This window comes from Rhea pennata, chromosome 12 (genome assembly GCF_028389875.1).
Source record: "Rhea pennata isolate bPtePen1 chromosome 12, bPtePen1.pri, whole genome shotgun sequence".
Taxonomy (NCBI): Eukaryota; Metazoa; Chordata; class Aves; order Rheiformes; family Rheidae; genus Rhea; species Rhea pennata.
The window spans coordinates 2,422,850-2,443,128 of record NC_084674.1 but is presented as its reverse complement, the minus strand read 5'-3'; the positions used below and the strand labels follow the sequence as shown (position 1 = coordinate 2,443,128).

At 39.4% G+C, this 20,279-nt stretch overlaps 2 protein-coding genes across 3 annotated transcripts in view; one reads left to right on the top strand and one right to left on the bottom strand.

Annotated features, from left to right (window-relative positions):
• The first annotated feature begins 1,973 nt into the window (after positions 1-1,973).
• On the top strand, positions 1,974-4,974 carry LOC134145873 (histone-lysine N-methyltransferase SETMAR). Its single transcript, XM_062585862.1, has 2 exons — positions 1,974-2,068; positions 3,963-4,974. Exons 1-2 carry the CDS (start codon positions 1,982-1,984, stop codon positions 4,758-4,760), a joined length of 885 nt encoding a protein of 294 aa, XP_062441846.1. The 5' UTR covers positions 1,974-1,981; the 3' UTR covers positions 4,761-4,974.
• A 3,164-nt stretch (positions 4,975-8,138) lies between these two features.
• Positions 8,139-20,279, bottom strand: part of SUMF1 (sulfatase modifying factor 1) — a 38,842-nt gene continuing 26,701 nt past the window's right edge. Inside the window, exons 8-10 of one of the 2 annotated variants that reach the window (XM_062585410.1) lie at positions 19,170-19,286; positions 14,663-14,722; positions 8,139-9,980 (exon numbers count right to left, since the gene is read on the bottom strand). In XM_062585410.1, the coding sequence (XP_062441394.1) occupies positions 9,870-9,980; positions 14,663-14,722; positions 19,170-19,286 (288 nt within the window). In that variant the 3' untranslated portion in view covers positions 8,139-9,869. The remainder of the gene's footprint in view (positions 9,981-14,662; positions 14,723-19,169; positions 19,287-20,279) is intronic. The other variant, XM_062585411.1, reaches the window with a different exon arrangement.

Here is a 20,279-nt window from a genome sequence, read left to right as displayed (position 1 = left end):
TAGCCAAATTATGTGTGTCTTGATCTAAAATTCAATTTGATAATAAAAGAAAACCCTAAACTACATAAATAAAGTGTATTTTAGTATTTGCAGTCACTCAGCATTTCAATGTCCAACTCATAAAGCTAATCTACCCCTTCCCCACAAAGAGGAGTGCTTATAGAGTCAAAATAGCAATACCATTAAGGCAGGGCTCAGAAAAATCTACAGGGAACAGCTGTAACTTGGCTTTGGCAGACAGAGAGTGACTGGATTTGATTATTTAAAGGCTTCTACCATTTCCCTAAGACTTCCTGAATATTTACATCAAAGCACGTGGATCCAGATTTAAAACTGCCCCGAAACTTCCTCAAAATTACACAGAACAGACACTGGGAGGCACTGCCCTTTAAAGTTCTTCTTGCATGCATTCCCTCCTCTTAGACTAAGTGTTATTCTAAAGAAACTCCCCTTCCCCCCCCCCCAAAAAAAAATCCACTCACACAGCTGTTCATCATCTCCCTATCCCTTCTGTTAGCCACATTAACTGTCCAACCCATAAATACTGACTTAGCTATCTAACCTTACCTCTATCTCCTCTAATGCCACTTAGCTCCTCTTCACAGACAGTCAGGGGGCCACAAGGTGGGAAAAGCCTCTTTCTGTTTCCTGGGTGTTGTAGGAAAGAGAATAAAAAAGTCAGACAGTAATCTCAGCAGGAGAAGACAGACAGACAGTACATTTTTCAAGGGGCCCAGAGCATGCACCAAGGCTCTGCAACTGCAAACAGCCTATGTCTCCTAAGCATGCGGAACTCATGCGTGGTTGTGATCACCGACTGCAAATGAAAAATACATTGTTCATGCAAAGGAAGAACAGAGGTGAACAGATATCCTCACCTTACCCAAGAGCTTCCTTAACCCTACCCCTAAAGCAAAATCAGCGTATTAGGAATACCGACTGACCCAAAGGCAAACATAAAAGACAGAGAAAGCGCTAGCACGTGAAGAACTTGTAACGGATACTTTTTGCTAACCTTATCTCAGGTTTGCCCTTCGCTGAGAAGAGATGAGGTAAGACCAACCTTGGCTGCTCCTCTCTCTTTAATCACCATTTTAATGCCACACTAGAATAATTTTGCCCTGACTGCTTTAGAAAAATGTTGCGCGCAGCAGTATTGGCAAAAATTTCCCAGATCAAGATGGATTTCAGTGCCACGTGCTTTCTCCTCTCTCCCAGAGGGCAGGGAACCATCCTGATAAAACGGACAAGGGAGAGATCAGGGCCCTTCTTGCCATTCCTGTAGTTACTGGGTCTGCTCCATTTTTATTGGGCAATTTTCACTGCTGCCATCGGAAGACAGGAACCTCCTGTTCGTGAGCCACCACTTCCACTACCTAGCTAAACCCTGGCAGAACTTCTCAGCTTTTTACGATCAGAACACAAACAGTTTCATCCATAACAAAAAAACAAAACAAAAAAACCCCTTTAACTTTTGTGAAAAACAGAAACACAGAAAGTTAACTGAGAAAAGAAACTACTCAAAATAGGACTATTTAAAAGTGCTTTCACAAAGAGCAACGATTTAACACCACAAGGTGCAGCTAAACCAGCACATGATTACTCAGATTTAAACACGTTGGCGGGCAGCAGGTGAAGCCCCACAAACAGGGCTGCGGTGAGGGGAGCAGGGAGGACGCCGGGTGCGACAGGCTCAGGACACCGGCGGGAGACACCCTGCTCACCCCAGAGCGAGGGGGCTCCGCGCACCTCGCCGCCGACGCCCGGCTCTCACGGGGTCCTCGCCGGGCCTCGCCGCAGCGCATCGACGCCGCAAAATGGCGCCGCTCCGCCGTCACCACACGAGCCGCGCGAACGCCGCTCGCGGCCGCCGCAGCGCCTACGCCCCCGCGCGTCACTCCCCCTGCCCAACCGCGAGAGCGCCCCGGCGCCGCGCAGCCAATCCGCGCCGAGGGGGGCGGCGCGGCGCGGCGCGGCGGAGATGGCGGCCGCGGCGGACCTTAGCGGCGGGCTGGAGGCGGTGGCGGTGGCGCTGTGGCCGCCCGCTGCGGCCCCGCCGACCTTCCAGGTAGGCAGCGGGCTCCGCCGCCGCGCCCTGCCGCGGGGACCGGCCCCCGGCGGGGCGGCCGCCTCCCCTGGGCGGGGGCTCCCGGGAAGGGCCGAGGAAGTTTCCAGAAGCGCGCGTGAGGCGCGGGGCTCGCCTCAGGGCCGGGCGGGCGGGCGGGCCCCGCCGCGCCGCCCATGCCCTGCAGAGTGGGGGGTCGCGGGCGGCGGGACTCGCCCGCGCGCGGCGCCAGAGCCTGCGGAAGGCGGCTGTTGCGGGAAACGCGGCCCGAAGCGGCGAGAGGCTTCGTGCCCGCCGGTGGCAGCGCGTACCTTCGGTTTCCGAGTAAGCCTTTGCAAGCCGACTGCTGCGAAGGGAATCAACATACATTCGCGGCTGTCCTTACAGTCTCAATTCCAAATGCAGCGAAGTTCCCCCCCAGCTTCTATTTTGCAGCTGCGCGTACAGATATAAACACTCACCTGCTGGGGGCATCAGTGCAGTTTTGAGCCCCTTAGTTTCAGCTCCGGTTCTTCAGACTGAACCACCTCTCTCGGCGGAACAAATATTATCCCACGCTTCACCGTGGCGTTTTTTCCCCTAAAGACTTAGATGTGTGCTGGTGTAACGCCTTCATCACTTGATAACAGAATTAGCAGAAGCAGGTTGGACTGCAACAAAGATGCCTTGAAATTATTTTCATTTTAATAAAAAGTTATGTTGAAATTCTTTGAAACTAAATGGCTTTTAAAATAATTTTGCAAAACAAATTCATAAAAATAGGACTAACTGCAAAAAATAGAGGCTTGCTACAGTGTCATTTTAGTGTCTTTTAGTGTCTTCATGACTTACATGTTGAAATACTTATTGCATACACTGCTTTATCTTCTTTTCTGGCCTCATCTAGCATTTTGCTAGATAAGTAGCTTCTTAGTATTTTGCAGGGGGAAAAGCTTCAATAAAAAGTACTTTGGTATTTCTGTAATTAACAAATCTAGTCTTTTTTTTCTTTTAGATCAAATCAGCTGTTTTTTTGTCTGCTTCTGTTTTTTATTTAGTAAATGACTCAAGAAATTGAGTCATTAGCACAGACTATCTATTCTTTTTCAGTCCATATGAACTCTTTGATTTGTATTTTGTAAATGGTTCCAGAAAAGATAGATTTTAGTTCAAGAAACTTACAGGAAAATTAAGTGTTTAAAATTCATCAACTGAAATTGCATCTCTGCCTTGAAAGGGGGGGGGGGGGAAATGCCAGCACGTTCCTAACAGTAAAACGCATGTACAAATATTTTGGGAGTCTTTTTCAGGACCTCCAACTCTCTTAGTTGTTCTCTGCCTCAGATGATCTTAGGATAAAGATAAATGAATAAGGAAGAAAGCTGATTTTGTCCCTGATCTTCCATGATCAAGGCCTCCAGCATCATCACAATTTGTGACTTTATGTGATTGCTTTTAAAGAAAAGCCTGTATTAGTGCATAGCTAACTTAGATCCATTATAATGCTTTTATTTTGAATGATGATTTCAATCTTGAATGAGATCATTATACATACACTTAAAAAAATAAACTAAGCATTTTAAGTAATTTTCTGAGGAAATAGAACAAGCAAAGATGCTACAAGTTGCTTTTGCCAACATGTTGGTTAAGGTATGAGCATTCTGCTTCTGCTGTTAGCTACCAAAGTTGTCAAGAGGAGGCACATCAGATTTTCTTTTCTTCCTTTCCCCTTTCTTTCATTGAGTCAAGTCACAAAGATCACACAGTACAGTCTGTTTGGTGTATGAACAGGTATTTGTTTTCAATTACCCACATTCAGGCATCAGTTTGCTAGATGCTGACTTCTCAGAACTTTGGTAAGTCTCTGTGGAAGAAAGCATTGAGCATTACAAGGATTTGATTTGTGTTCTCTTCGCAGTATAGCCCAGACAACGTGGCTGGAGCAGATGGAGACATTGACCCCACCGAAATCACCTTTCCCGGATGTTCTTGCCATACCAGTTCCTGTGTGGTTCATATTTGTTCGTGTCTTTGCCGTGGTGAAAATTACAACAATTTGTGCATCAAGCCTACAGCTGAAGGAGAGTATGCCAGGCCTATTTTTGAATGCAATGCCATGTGCCAGTGTGGTGAATCCTGTCAGAACAGGGTAGTACAGAGAGGGTTGCAGTTCAGGCTTGAAGTATTCAAGACTGCAAAGAAAGGGTGGGGTCTTCGCACTCTGGAATTCATAGCTAAAGGAAGATTTGTTTGCGAATATGCTGGTGAAGTTCTAGGTTTTAATGAGGCACGTAGAAGAATTCAGGCCCAGACCTCCAAGGATTCAAACTATATTATAGCAGTGAGGGAGCACCTTCATAATGGTCAGATAATGGAGACTTTTGTTGACCCTACGCACATTGGTAATGTAGGCAGATTCCTGAATCATTCCTGTGAACCAAATTTATTTATGGTGCCAGTCCGAGTTGACTCAATGATGCCTAAACTTGCACTTTTTGCAGCCACTGATATTTCTGCTGGAGAAGAGCTTTCTTATGATTATTCTGGAAGATTCCATAATTTACCAGTAACTAACAGAAAGCAAAAAACTTCAGAGGAAGGTAACATACTGAAAAAACCCTGCTACTGTGGTTCCCGCACATGTACTTCCTTCTTGCCTTGGGACAGCTCCCTGTTTTCCACACCACCAGACTCTTTTTCAGACAGCTCTTCCTGATTTTTCCATCCCTGAGCGTACACTGATGAGCACCATTTTCCTTAGTAGTTAAACAGCAGTTAGTTAACTCTCTTCTTGCCATAGACACATTAAGGAGCTATACTAAGAATACGATTTTGAGAAGAGAGAATTATTCAATTCAACTTAAAAACAAAGCCCAGATGATTAGTGAGGATATTAAATTTTGAAAATACATACATTCTAGTTTCATAAACTTGTGTGCTAAGTTCCTTTTGTTACTTTTGCATCTGACAATGTACTCAATAAGCAAAAAATTCAGCCTTTACACCACAAAAGGGTTATTATTTGCACAACATAGTTGAGATGTGCCCAAGATGAAAATCCAAATCTTAATACAGCTGTACAATACCACTCTAAGCCATCATGCTAAACAGTAAAAGAAGAAATTTGTTTTTTAGAAGGTGATAGTCTACCAGCAGTATCAAGGAAGTATACATGGTTTTGTGTAAGAGCTAAAATATATATTTGCAAGAAGGGCATTAGGTTTCTTAAATTCCATTAAAAGAAGTTACGTTTTACAATGAATTGCTATAATTATTTGCTATAATGCTTAGTGATGTCAAATATTAGCATAAATACATTTTCACCCTCTTCCATGCCTAGTTACAACTATCAGCTTACCAAAATTTGGTTTCAGGAGATTAGTTAAGTTTCATTACCACTTAGCTTCAGTGTAAACTGCACAACACATCGGGCTCTTAGAAGTACAGTCATCCCACCTTTTTAAACCACATCTATTTCAATACTTATCTAATAAGATTTTTTAAGTAATATAGGAAGCAGCACCTCCATGGCACTTTCAAGCACTGTAATTGTCCAGAAACAAATTTGGGCTCTGCAGTCTGAAGTGTGATACTGCTAACCTGACTTGTGAAATCATAAAGTAGTAAAAGGTAAAGTACATTTGAAGAACAACAAAAAAATTGTGTTGCTGCTCTGTTGAGCAGCTGGCAGATACAAGAGTTCCTTTCAGCTAGTAACAGTTTTGTTTTCTTTATTTCTAGAGCTGAACAGTATTCAGCAGGGGAGGAAATCTGTCCTTTCTCAGCAGACAGATTATTGCATCTTCATCATTCTTGTACAGATCTAACATACCCATTCTACTTACCAGAGTGGGTCTCCAAGTCTCCTTACACCAAGGGGCAGGCAAGAATAGATGCTGTATTCAAAATACACGGTGAACTAGGAGTTTCTTAGTCAGAATTAACCATTAGTCTGTTTCATATTTCCTAAAATTTATAGTTTCAAGATAAATACTTAAGATAGCTTGCTTGATGAAGTAAGTTCTATAATTGCAAGTTATATCACTTCCTTTCCAGAATAGATCAAATTAATGAAGCTTCAAGCAGGCTTGTTTAAAATATTCTTCCAACTTTGATGAGCAAGATGCAGATACATGGCAATGCTGTTTTCTACAGTATTGCTGCACGGTATTCTGTCAGTGGCAAACATCTTTGATTTGCTTGGTACAGTTTGCTTTAACTGTGTTCATAGCCTTTGACAAAACGTGTACACACAAGCTACCATATCTGCAGAGGAAAAATAAATCAGCTGCTCTACAAGCAAGCTAGCAACAACATTTAACTTTATAAAAAGATAACACTTTGATTTGGAACTTAAAGATTAACTTGGTATTAGTAAGAGATGATGGAAATTTGACTGCTCTTATTTTGCTAAACTGTTTCCCTGTGCTTCCTTGAGAGACTTCCATGTTGGCTATTCCTCCTTTAACAAATATATTTTCCTACTTCTGTTACAAAGAACTGCTGTTAAGCCATGTGCTATGGCTGTAGTTTGAGCTAAAGATTACCACACGATCATGCTCTAGATGAATCATTAACTGTCACTTCTTTAGACACAGAAAGCTTCCAAAGGGCTTCAGCTGTTTATTGAAGGTACTGGTTACAAGCAGAGCAGCCAATAGCTTTACCCCTTTCCTGATTAAGCCTGGCTGTTTCTGCAGTTCTCCAGCCTCTGTAACTTAGAATGTACACTTCATTAGATATCAGAATATAGATTTCAAGATCTGTTGTCTCATTTAGAGTGTATCTGGTTTTCTTCTCCAGAAGGGCATTGTGCCAGTCACTTCCAGCCTGCACATCTGGCAGTGGACAATCCAATCTACTTCCTTTTCCCCTCTCGTAAATTGCCTTAAGACCAATTTTATACCACTTGTATTCCTATTCCTCAAGATTAGATTTTCAAGATAACAGCTTTTTTTCTCTTCTTCTTTTTAACTGCTATGAATATGCACTTGGCCTGATTGAGTAGTTGAGAAAGCATAGATTCAAAAAAAAGAACACAAAAAACAAAAACCCCAAACCAAATACCATTAGCCATATCCAGGCTTTGCATCACCAGCCTTAAACCAGAGAACACAGCAGAGCCTTCTGTCTTTATGCAATTCTACCCTCGGTCACAGCCAGCAGAAGCCAGTTTCTAGGAAGTGAACTGAATATCAATTACCTGGTAAGAAAGAACTTGATTGTATAGAGTAACAAAAAGACTGTTGTACTGTTAAAAGCAAACCATATTATAGACTTTGCTAGAACATGAAATAGTATGTTGTCATTGAATTCTAAATCTTTATGGCAATCATTAATGGCAGTTTTACACACACACACACACACACTATTTATTACATAAAGCACATCTTGCTATACCTTAGCACTATAGCTGCTTTGAGATGCGGAGCAAAAATCCTACTGGAAAAGGAAAAAATAGAAAAGAAAAAAAGGACTAAAAAAATAAAATAGGCCTTTGTTTGTACCTGCTGGCATTTGTTCTCTTTTTCCTCAGAGTTAGACCTACACAGACTCCTTATGTACTGCTGATCACTTCCACGTGCTCTTCCACAATGAATCCACTCCAAACAGCTCAGAGGGCAGCTTTATCTTAACTTTCCTTCCTATTCTCAAAGTACAGTAATGATGATCTGTATCTCTGAAGTTGCCAATTAAGCAAACAAAATGGTCAGATAGTATTACAGAAGGTATCTGAACCTGTGAAGATCTGAGAGAAAAAACACCAAATTTAGAAAATACTTTTTGTATTACTAAAAGTTTCAAATAAAAGTAATGGAAAATATTAAAAACACAGCATGGGGATTTTACCTTCCCACTAAAATTAATCCAAAACATTAATGAATAATTTCATGTTAAAATGTAGAGTAAACATAATTTAAACAAGAGCAGCATGAATGGAACACATTAAACCATCTTGGTGGAAAACTAGGAAAGCTTTCTTCCACATACCACCTACAGCACAGTGAGTCTTGACTGACAAAGCTAATCATGTAGTGCAGCATCACAAAAGCTGTTTTTAAGATAAAACCAGAAGATTTTACAGTACACAGAATAAGATTTTAGGGTTTTTATTCCAGAATATGAAACAAAGTAAAAATCTTTATTAAAGTAAATTAACTCTTGGGGCAGAAATGAGTCTTCTGAGAAATTCAGGGATAAAAATTCTTTCCCTATTACAAAATACATGCATTAAAACCTCTAATTAAAATTTCTAGTGCTGGTCAGCCAGTCTTTACCATTTGCTCATGTGATTGCATGATTGATGTATTATAACTTGGCAAGCTAACTCAGTGGTATATTCTGGAATCAATTTTTTTGTTGCTAAAATTAACTTAGCTCCCTATTAGAGGCTGATTTTTGTGAAAGCGCTTCCTCGGCTCTCTTCAGTACCTTTCTTTCAACATGAAGCACTACCTAAGTGGAGAAGCAGTTGGAAACAACAGATTTGTATGACCCCAGCCTGACTTACTGTAGAAAAAGCAATGCTGCAAGAGTTAGCAGCAATAATGCAACTATTTTATTAATACACATTTTCAGTGTTAGATCTTAAAGCAGCTGACAAGATGGCCAAATCCAGTCCCTATTTTATACACAGTTAAGAGGCCTGTAAGAGGTCAGCAACACAGCAAGCCACAGGAAGTTTGGAAGGATGGCCATTCTGGTTCAGGGCTTAGTACACAGAAAATTTGTTTAGTCTCCAGTTAAGGCACACAGTTATTCAGTATAGCAGTATCTCCAGACGGTACATCCTATAGTGAGTAGCAGTGCAAAAATACTTCGTGCTTCAAATGCATTCAGATCCCCAAATGAGATAGCTCTCAGTATTCTTTCTTCCTCTCCTCCTCTAAGGCTTTTTTTTTTTTTATTTTGTTTTTTATTACTAAACTTAGAGGCCAGTTTCAACATTTACATGAGTAGTTACATTTCCCATCTCTCCATTTTTATAACCTTCCATTTAAAGTAGAGCCATGTGTTAGCCCCAGTTTCTAATGATGCCATTTTGGTGATTATTTTCAAGTCCCCAAATTAAGCCTACAGTGTCCAAGAGAAATTCAGAGGAAGCTGGGTTTTTCCAACAGTTAAAAAAAAAAAAAAAAAAAAGCCTCTAGTATAAATAAATGCCTGATATTTTATTCAAATATGTAGACTATTTGCACAGTTGCAGAAGGCAGTTTAAAAAGAGGATCTCACCAGAAAAAGTGCATTTCCGGAAGTGATGTTCATTGCAACAGGAATGTAACAAAAGTTGCTACACTAACTGCCTGTGTCTTGCTAGTTGTGAAGACTGGAAGACAGATCTTCTCTTAAAATGGACAATTACACCTCCTAGGAGGTTACCAAAGCAGTAACTGTGCTTTAAGTTTCTTATAAAGCTTTCTAGAAGCTTGTAAAGTCCTTGTTACAGAATTTTGAGTGTGGAAGTTCAAACTGTATTAAATAAATAGCTTCATTTAAAGATTTTTTGCTAAAGGAGATACTAAAAAGAATTACTCTTTTAGAACAGAAGCAGCATGTTTTTCCTCTATTTTGAGCTACTGTAATTCCAGAATAGTCCCACTGAAGCCAATAAAATTCGCTGATAAAAAGTTTAGCTGAGATAAAAATCCAAACCAGGTTCCCCAAAAATACATGAGGTTTCTTCAGGCAGTATTCACTTGTTTCAGATTCCCCCTTCCAGGAGCTTGAAGCATTAGATTTTTTCCATTCTCTCTTATCAGCAAGTGAGATTCCATGCACTTGTGTGAAATTCAGTCCTTATGTCTCAGTGTGCAAACAAATCTGGTCACTGCAGATCTGGCAAGGTGTCTGCTGCACAGCGGAAACCCAGATTCGAAGCAGAGCTATCAGGAGTGTTCTGACTACGGGCTGCACAGCGATACCTATAGCAATAAGACTGGAAAGTAAAGAGGAGGGGAAGGGGAAAGAAAGGATAACTTTAGAGCATATCACAGCTAGTGTTTCCTTAGGAAAAAAAATATGAATATCAAAGCTTTTCTAATGCTGCTGGAAAGATAGAGATCAAAAATCACACATCAGGATATTAAAAATAAGGAAGATCCCACTAGATAATGAGACCAGTTGCAACAGATACAATACTAGTTTGAATGGCAAGATATATGATTGCATGAGTGTAGACTAATAACGTATCTTGCCCTGGGAGAAAGCTAAAAATGGCCATTCTGCTACTGCTCTTTTTAGAAAAAAACCCAAGCAGCTCAGTGCCTTGATTCATACCTCAATATACTAAGGGAAAACTCTGAAATGAAACAGAACTGGTACCTGTCAAAGGCCTTCCCCCAAATGTGATATAAAGAGAACAAAAGAACTGGAGACAAACTCCTCAGGACTTCCATGGTTAACATTTTAAGGATACTGATATCAAGATAAAACACAGACTGGCAGCTACAAGAGGAGTTACCAGCAACTTTGTTTTAAATGGAAGAATGATTCAGCCATGTTTCAAATATTTCTAGTAAACAATTTTGAACAGTGTTTCCTCAAAAACAGATGAACAACTGTCATTATCATTTCTTTAAGCATAAAGAGGGCACAAGATTATCTGACAAGACTTGTCCTTATAGCTAGTAGATACAGTCATCTGATTCAACTGCAGTGCATGAATGGGATTTATCTCAAAAGCTTTCGTTATCAACATTATCCATCTTGTGCTTGCAGGATTCAGTATTTCTGTGACAGGTTAGTTAGATCACAAATGACACCTTAAAAGATTTGAAAAAGGACTGTTTTGCACTTGCACAGTGGTGTCCAACTGCATCAGTACAAGTTACTTTGAGAAACCACCCAATGAACCTAAGTTAGAGTAAAATCCACTAGGAACAGGGTAACCTCTTTTATAGTAGGGTAGATACTTAAATAAAAGATGTTTTGTATGTTGCTGGGCTGTACAAATTTGGCCATGTCTCAGTGCACATTAACATCTCTTGGAAACAAAACCAAACAAAACCTGTGCCATTCACAGTGTTACAGATCATCAGTTATCTGGTGTTAAGAGTGACAGTTTCCAAACATTGCACCACACTAATCAATTTTAAAGTATTTGTTTAATTGAGCCAGACTCCCCGGAAGCAGTTATCCATAGTAGCATCGAAGCAGAACAGTTTCACCAATACAAGTAGAAATTGGTACCTCAGCCTTTCATCTAGAAGTTACAGCATAATCCATCATGTGATATCCGCCCCACTTTACTATTCCTTCAGCAGGATTTGGCTGAGGCTTTGCTGCTCCTACCCTTCCTCCCCTCTCCTACACCTGCAGGCTCCTGGCCCCTGACAAGCAACAGTTCAGCTGCATCTCACCAGGCTCTGAACCAGATTTCTGGGATGACAGTTAAGAAACACAGACCACACTTCCGGAGGGTGGGGGTAAGGTTTCAGGGAGGGCATTTTTTTCCTCCAAATCTAAATCACTTCAGAGTTAAGACATAACTACACAATAGGCTAAGTTGTCACCCCACTCCCGGTTGTACAAATTCAACCTGTCATCATTGGACGTGTGAAACATGCCATCCATGCAGAGGCAGCAGGTCACTGATGTTACCTCCATTAAAGTATCTCCATCTAAGGAGATATTCCACAACAACTCTTCACTGGATATTGGATACCAGTGCAAAGGCAGAGAGCAGCTGAACAGGAATGGTGCCTACTGTCACTATCTCACACTGCAGATGTCTACATGTAAACTCCAACAGCATGCTATTAGCATTTACAAGACCAACTAGATTGAAAATAAAAGTAGCTATGATGTGTATGCATAAGCAGCTATATATTTTAGCCTTTGTCAACTCTAGAAAAGGTAGAACAGCAAAAAAATCTAAATAGATTTTTAGGTACTTAATGAAAAGTCCTTGTAATATTCAGTGATTTTTGTCTTGATTCACAGCCTACTTTTATCACCTACAAAAAAAAAAAAAAAAGAGACTAGGACAGACTAGAATCTTCAGATGCCTTTAAAATGGGTCACATTACTCATCACTGAAGAGCCTATTCCAGTGTTAATTTAATCAAAACTGCTAATTAACATCTGACATTGATTTCACCCAAGAAGGAAATCAGTGAAGAAAATAGGATCTTGCTGTAGCAAATTTAATCAAATTATGAGGAGGCTATGCCAGCTGTAAGCTTTGAATTGGAAAAAAAAGAACAGATCTAATGAAAAAAGAGATATACAATGAACATTTTTTCCAGCACTGTGTAGACAGAGTTTAAAACATGACTTATGTTCATGCAGGTAGCTTTGCAAATCCTATCTAGAAGTATCTAGTTTGCAAATTCCTAACTAGAAGTTAAACCCAAAGGAACATGAAAAGTTACTTAGATTGTGGTGGTATTCAGACTTTTCAGAAAGAATTTAAAGTCCACCCCCCAGTAAGCCGATAATTTCATCTCCCAATAATCTTTCTCCAAGCACTTTATACTTTTTTTTTTTGATTGAGAGTCATTCTAAACCTAAAAGTCACATCTGTACTTCCCAGCATTGTGCTTGAGTGACGCATGTAAGACTGAAAATAAAATCATCAGATGCATGCATCAGTTTTAGCTTTTTCATCAAACAGTATACTGGGCAAAGTAAGATTTTCCCTGCCCAGTGATATTTCACCTGGAATAAAATAAAATTAAAAATACACCAAAGACAACCATAAAAACATTGGGCATTGCTCTTCCTTAAATTGCAGGAAACCTTTAACAAACACATAGGCTGTCAGGAACTCTGTCAGAGGATCATTTAATTGTCAGCTCACGTACTTTCAGAGGAAAGATCAATATGAAAATACAGTTACTATTTAAGATAACTTCGTAACATGCCTAGCATCCTTCTTCTGCATCTCTATTTTTTACCATACAAACTTTTTCAGAAGCTAGAAATGAATTATTCTTCCTAAAGCAAATTGGTCAGTGCTCTCTCCACATTCCTCCTTGCTTTTGTCATAAAACCCAACACACCTAGATTTTATACATTCAAATTCTTACATGTATGCTGTAATCCCTCCTTTGGATATTGATATATCCAGAGAAATGGATAAGTAGACAAAATACCAGCTTCAGGCACTTCATGCATATGACAATTCAAAAGAAGAAATTGCCAATATTGACACAGATTTTGGAATAGGATATATCTGCAAAAAATCTCAGCTTCTTCCTTTTTTTGCCTCCCTTTAGTTAGGGATGCAAGGGAAGCTTGAATCAATCTGGGCAAAGTTATGCTCATAGAAGTGCTCTAATCCTGTAACCAGGAAGGCAGTTCTCAAAGAAAAATGAGAGGTATAGCACTCATGTTTCAGATAAAGAGACACAGTCCTAAACACCTCAGTTGACTGCCTAGAGGCAATCTATGGACAGTATCACAATTTTTAAAGTACAGTAGTATATCTTGACCCCAAACATCAGTCTTAGGAAACCATCAATAGAGGCCTCCTTGCATCACAGAAAGCACATGAAATCTTATGAAACAGAGCACTATCAATAGCATTTGCACTGAAGTACATCAGAGTAACTTACAGGAGAAGCCTAGATAATAAATATCTTGGAAAAGATGGAAAAAATATTAACAATTCTTAATGTCAGGCCCCTTGGCATCAAGTTTCTGTATTTTAAGATCTAGTGATGAGTCTGGTACTGGAAGTTATCTGATCATTTGGTATTTCCACATAATAATTGTTACAAAATCATCACTAAACAACATATTGACGCTTTTTATATCCATTCTGTAGTCTACAAGTTGAAAAAAATGTGAAAACACAAATTTAGTAAGTATCCCCTGGAATATAAACTGTCCTATTCTCAAAAAAACAAACAAAAAAACACCTAAGAATTATTTTCTAGGAAGGAACGGTCTAAGGCTGAATGCAGTGGGCTCTACATCATGTTCAGAACATGTTATGTGGGAAATACTGGCACTTTGTCACATCATCCAAACTGTCCTGCCAAAAGAGGATACATCTCAAGTATACATTTAGATCTAGCTTCATAAGTTTTAGGTTTAAAAGTCTGCACTGAGTTAAAATTTGCACCAAACATCTATGCTATTTCCCAGGTCTGTGTGTCAAACAAGATAACATGGCACAAGGCAATCACATTTTGTGGTTTCAGCTAATAAAAGGTCAGCTATCTTCTACATAGTTTTATATTGAGCTCAAATACAACATAAAAGATGCATTTGGCTAGAGTTTGCTAAAAACAGTACATTGGGGAAGCTACTTTCAGTTTCCCATGCAACTGAACTAACTCTGAAAATCAGAACTAAAGAAGCTTCAGTTTTCTTGGGCAACAGTTTATAAACTTAACTCCTCATTACCCCAAGAGAACATGTGAACCTCCTTCCAGAGGTCCAGAGCAATGATTAGTACAATAAAAGAAACATCTGGATAGCTTTTCTGCAGAGTGTTTGAATTCTTGTTAAGTCTGTATCTAATTCCTATCAAGACCTAGTTGCCAAATATTTCCTTCAGTTTAGTCTCATGACAGCAGAAATAAGTGCACACAACAGTAGAAAGTAGCAGTTGCTAACAACCCACTAGCTAAAAATCCATGAATTCTACTGTAAGCCTTTTCACATTACCTTATGGCACATATAGGATCCGCCCTTCTTCACTTTGTCAGTCCCTGATGAGGGCCCTTTCTGTGGATAAGAGGACACCAGTTAGTATTCCTACAAAGGACAGTTGCCAGTTACAGGGTAAAGGTATAAAGCTGTAAGAATCAGGATATGAGTAAGAAGTAGCCATGAGCAATCAAAGTACACAAATTGCTGTTTTATCTGAAACCAGAAAGATTGAAATGACAACCCTGTAAGAGACTAGCAGACTGGAGAAAATAATCGTTCTCCTTTTCCACTGCTGCAAGAATTTAATATTCTAATTGTTGCCCACCTGTCAAAAGTATGTTGTGTTTTATTTCTGTAAAGCACCTGATAATATGCTATAACAAGCACAGTGACAAGCATGGAAGAGTAATGATCTTTCAAAACAGATAAAAGATTCTGTAGTTTCAGATTTTTCCTAATGAGAGATGAAGCATTTTCACACAGGTCAGCCTGCACATCCAGTGAAATTTGCAACTCTCATCAGTTCCACTGCTTCAGGTCTGAAAGTCACCGCCACAGAGGGGAAAATAAACACCTCTAAGCACCTTATGTTAGTGGCTTTGTAAACCTGTGAGTCTCCAAAGGAATTTGGAGAAGTCATGTTTTTTTCAGTGCAGTCATACACATACTATCTGGGGGCCAGTATAAAACGGGCTGCAACGCCCAACGTTTAGGGCTCGTTCCCCTTCCAGTCTGAAGTAATATCTGAAACACAAGTTAGTGACTGTGCTGCAGGACATTTTATTCTGCATCATCTCCCAGTCACTGCATACTAATTCTGTCATTATGTGTGATCATGACAGCTGAAAAGGCCTACAAAAAACACTGCACTTATGAGCAACAATTTTGTAATTGCACTTTCATTTGTAGTTTAATGCATGTGATTTGTTTGAACTACTTATGAAATTGCCCCTAGAATTGCTTTAATGAGGTTACTTCACAATTCCTTTTACATTCTAACTCTAAAGGATGGGCCACTAGTTTAGAGGAGAAAGCTAAGGTTCCTTGATAACATATTCTGTTGCTACCTTTGATCCTTATTTATTATACAAGCAAGCAATTCACATCTCTTACCTCCTTCCTTTTAGCTGTGAAATAGTTACTACTGCACTTGCCTAATGCTTGACATTAGAGGCTACTGCTGTACTTCAGATTAGTCTCCACTGTTGCTACCATTCTTACATGCTTTCTATACCCTACATCCATGAGAAACTGCTTTTAAGGAGCCAGAAGGATATGCATCCTATAAAAGCTATGAAAAACCTCAAGAAAAACAACTGCTATTGATTACGTAGCTGGCAAGCCAAGCCTAGCACCATTAAGAATCCTTTCAGCAAAGTTGTAAGAAGTCTGATGTATGATGTAAGCCAGTTTTTAAAGGCTAGAAAAAAAGAGGAATTCATTGCTACAGATTATATAAATAATGTGAAGTAGTAACATAAGAAAATTCTTATTGTACAAACTCCTCCATTGAAAAAGTCTGCTAATTATTTTATTTCCTCCTGTCCAGCAGTTAGCCATGCATCCTGGAAGTATCTGAAGGGTGCAGCACTTCCTGCAAAGCCTTAAGCCCAGGTCTTAAACAATAAGACCAGAGTTACTGAAGAAAAACTCCCATAGACTAAACCACAGAAAACAAGACAGTAGAGTTTAAGAGAAACACTTACATAATTTTGAAATGATTCAATTTTGAGAGAAAAAAAAAACGTATTTCAAAACAAAGCAATTTCAATATGAAAAACAGAACTTTTATCTCAAAGTACTGAAAAGAAGGTTTCTGATTATGTTTCAACATCTTCAAATATTCACACTTTTTTAATACTTTGTCTAGTCCTACAAGGTTATGAACATAGAAACCATAAAGTTTTCTTCCTACAAGAGTCCGGTTGGAATATAGAAAGAAAAGAGTATTAGAAAAAATAAACTTCTGTAATATCTCTTAAAGGTAAACTCATAGATTCAGGAAAGTAGATTACTAAAGAGGGAAAAAGCAGAAACCTAAGACACTAGCACTTGAGCTTTTCTTCAGCAACCACTGCCTTGATCAGTTCAGTTCCACCTGGGTTATCAGAGATAACATTCTAAAAGAATTAGCACAAGAATGGGCAGTGCTGAATGTAAGTCAAGGGGACCTTTTGAAATTGAACTGCAAGTTACTGACTGCATCCACCAAGACTGACTGCTCTAAGCATTTCCATATTGAAACTTTACCAGTTTCCCATGCATTGCAAAAGCTAAGAAGAGATATGCTAGAACCCACAGACTGGGCCTACTACTGCATCTAATATCCTACAATTATTCAAGGAAAAACACCCCCACATTCGGTGAGCATCAGTTTCCTAACCTGGGTGCACCTAACTGGATCCACTTTCTCTGTTTCCAAGGTCTCTGGAAAGCAATTCCAGAAGACTGGCATGAAAATAAATGCACTGAGCCCTGCTCTCAGATAAGACACTAACAAGCACAACCAATTCAAACAGCCCATTAATCTCATTTTAAGGGAAGCCAACCAAAAACCAGCTAATCATAAGAAAACTAACCTAAAAAAAAAAAAAAGCTACATGAGAACAGGACAAACAATGGAATTTTTGAGCAGGATTTCTCATTAGAAGTTGTAAGTACAGAACAGCAGCCTCTGCTACTATCTCAGAAATAACTCTTCAAAAAGAGAGGAGCATACTAATCTAGATGAAAGTTTGTTGTCAAGCCATAGGACTATATTATGTTTCCAGCAATTATAAAGGCTAACACATACTGAAGCAGAATGTAAACAAGAGAAAATGGTAATTGCATAAGCTCTTTTTATTAATTACAAATATCTTCTGGCAGACAAGAATTGAGCATCAGAGGTTATCAGGTAACAAAGAACAAGTTAAACTGAAGCAGGATTACAGAAGTGAAACGCTTTACTGCTTGAACTTCACAAGTTTTATGTGGTACTCTCCAACAATCTATTTTATTAGAAAATATTATCCTGTTAACAGAAAATTCTTTCAAATCACTGAAGACAAGGAGTTTATTATAGAACAACTGAGGGAGTTCTCCAAAAGCAGAAAAATCACTAGAGACATTAATTGGAGAAATATCCACTCCATGTTTGATGATTTTATATGGCCTACATAGAATATTCTTGCTCTTGGTGTTTTCTTGTCTTACTCTGCAAAAGATAAAAGGAAGTTGAGATAACCTGATTTCACTGTAGTTGTATCCAACTCCTTATACGTGTACAAGATCAAACCCACAAGTAACTATGCAAGAGACCAGTCAGACTGGTAAGTCCTTTCTCAGCTCATAATGACCACACTCAAATTAGTATTTCTAAACGCATGCTTTGTGTGTGCCAATTGGAAGGTTAAAATAGTCCTTGAGGTTAGAGCACAGTGAATTCTATTCTCTATCCTAATGTGAAAATTCAGCTTACAAAAGCTCTTAGTCTCATTTGAAATCTATTGTGGAGTTAAAATTAGAACTGCAATATTGAACATAGCAGGCAGTGATTATTCTTTCATCCAATATGCAGCTCAGCTTCTCTATAAAAGGCACCACATATCACCAAGCTCTCTAATAAAGTCATGTGGGCTGCTCTGAAAGTAACCCGAACTAAGCAAAAAAAGACAGACTGATGAAGATGCCCATAACTATTTACATTGTTTTGTATTTTCATATCATGGGTTTGTCTACCATAAAAGACACTGAAATATTGTGTCTCCTTTCTCTAATGGTTTTCTTTTGCATCCCGTGCAAGCCTGTTGCTCAGTGCTAGATAGAAGAGGCAGAAAACTGCTCATCAGACGTCCCTCAGCAACTCACCAGCAGCATAACAGCCAAGGGACAGTATTTACATTCCTTTATGTCAGGAGCCCCTTACCATGGCTCTGCATGAAGCCTCTCAGTAAGTTCACAGCTCAGCTCCACCACTGTAATAAGACTCGGGGAAAGCAGTTCTTCCCTGTATCATCTCCGGTCTTGTTTTTCCATTGTCTTTTCTCTACTCCAGCCCTTCTGAAGAAAGCTCAAACACATGATGTGCAGGAAGGAACTACCTGGACTCTGTATTTTCTTAACATATGAAGTAGGACACTTGTCCAGGTAGATAGAAGGGTGCTCATCTCATTTGTCTACTTGTAGGGTGAACCCTCTCTCCTGTCCAACATCAAGCCCTGTTCCCAGCTCAAAATAGAGATAAAGGAAGAAGCCAAGTCCCTAAACCCCCTCAGCAGCCTTCTGTACATATTACGTCTGCATTTCTGTAGATTAATTATATGTAGGTATAATTACTGTCTTATGTAGATATAAAAGATGAGGCACTGAGTCTACATTAAGACTAGATGCACCGTATTTCTCTAATATTCTCGCTCTCAAACAAAAAAACCACAAAAAAACCACCACACCTATCCTGAGACAGCCTGGAGGAGGTGGTGCATGTATGTTTTGGGGTACATTGGGTCACTTTAACTTGGAAAGTTGGTAAGAGTGTATTTACCAGTTTTAGCCAAATGGAGAAATTGCTCTCCTGCAACTCAGAGTGATACTGTGACCTGCCTTGAGTCAGCATTCCCCTCCTCCGCTTCCAGAAACTAGGAAGGCCAGCCTCCCTGAGCTGAAACACAAAGAAAGAGACTTTGACAAGCATCACCATTTTCAAAGTCTTAACTTTGATTAAAAGGGCAAAGAGCTTGTCCAAGACCTTGTAAAATGCTGTATAGCACTGAAAGCCTTTTTTTGCAGAATAGTCACACCTCAAACTATTCCTTTTCCTTACACAGGTTTGGCACTTCATGGTTTGTTACTAAGAGGCAAAAACATCAGGGTTCCAACATTCTGAAGCTCACAATTAACTGTCTTCCTTAGAAATGCACAAACATGCATAGAAATTTCATTATATACAAACTAGAGTAGTATCTCTCAAGAAACCAAAGTCTCTTAAGAGCCAGATGTCCCTTACAAGCAATGCCCTGTTCCCAACACCATGCATTTAAGTTCCAAAAATCACTTTCTGACTGGAGCCCTCTTCTCTGGGAAGTCCTCCTCTTACCTACATCGCTTGCTTAAGCTTTCTTTCATTTTACAAAGAGCCTCAGCAGTCCTCACACCTCTAACAGATGGAGAAATGTAAACTCATTCCTGTCTGATCACTAGCTGACTAGAGTGTACCAGAAGAACTTCACTGCTTTGTCTTCCCCAGAGCTCCCGGAATCTAGGTATGGCTTCCAGAACAGGCAAGGATCCCCCCATCCCAAGTCAATGGCTTTTCCATAATACGCTCACTTAAAATACCTGGTAAGGCAAGAACCTTATCTAATTTTGGCCAGATAGAATGATACAGTCTAATATTGCTTATTCCTTATAATAAAAATTAAAAAAGAGAGAAAGCAAGCCTTTTATATTAGTATTGCTCATGATTGTATCTTCCTTACAGATAAGGGAAACTTATTTTGATTGTGCTTGCCCATAATAAAAGCAAATCAGAGGGCGGCAATTACTGGTCACATTTGATTAAAACAAGCAAATCTTTGTTCCACCAAACAATATTGTTTTATGCCATTATCTTATGAACTGCACCATCTGGTACTAAAATGGAAGTACATTTGCT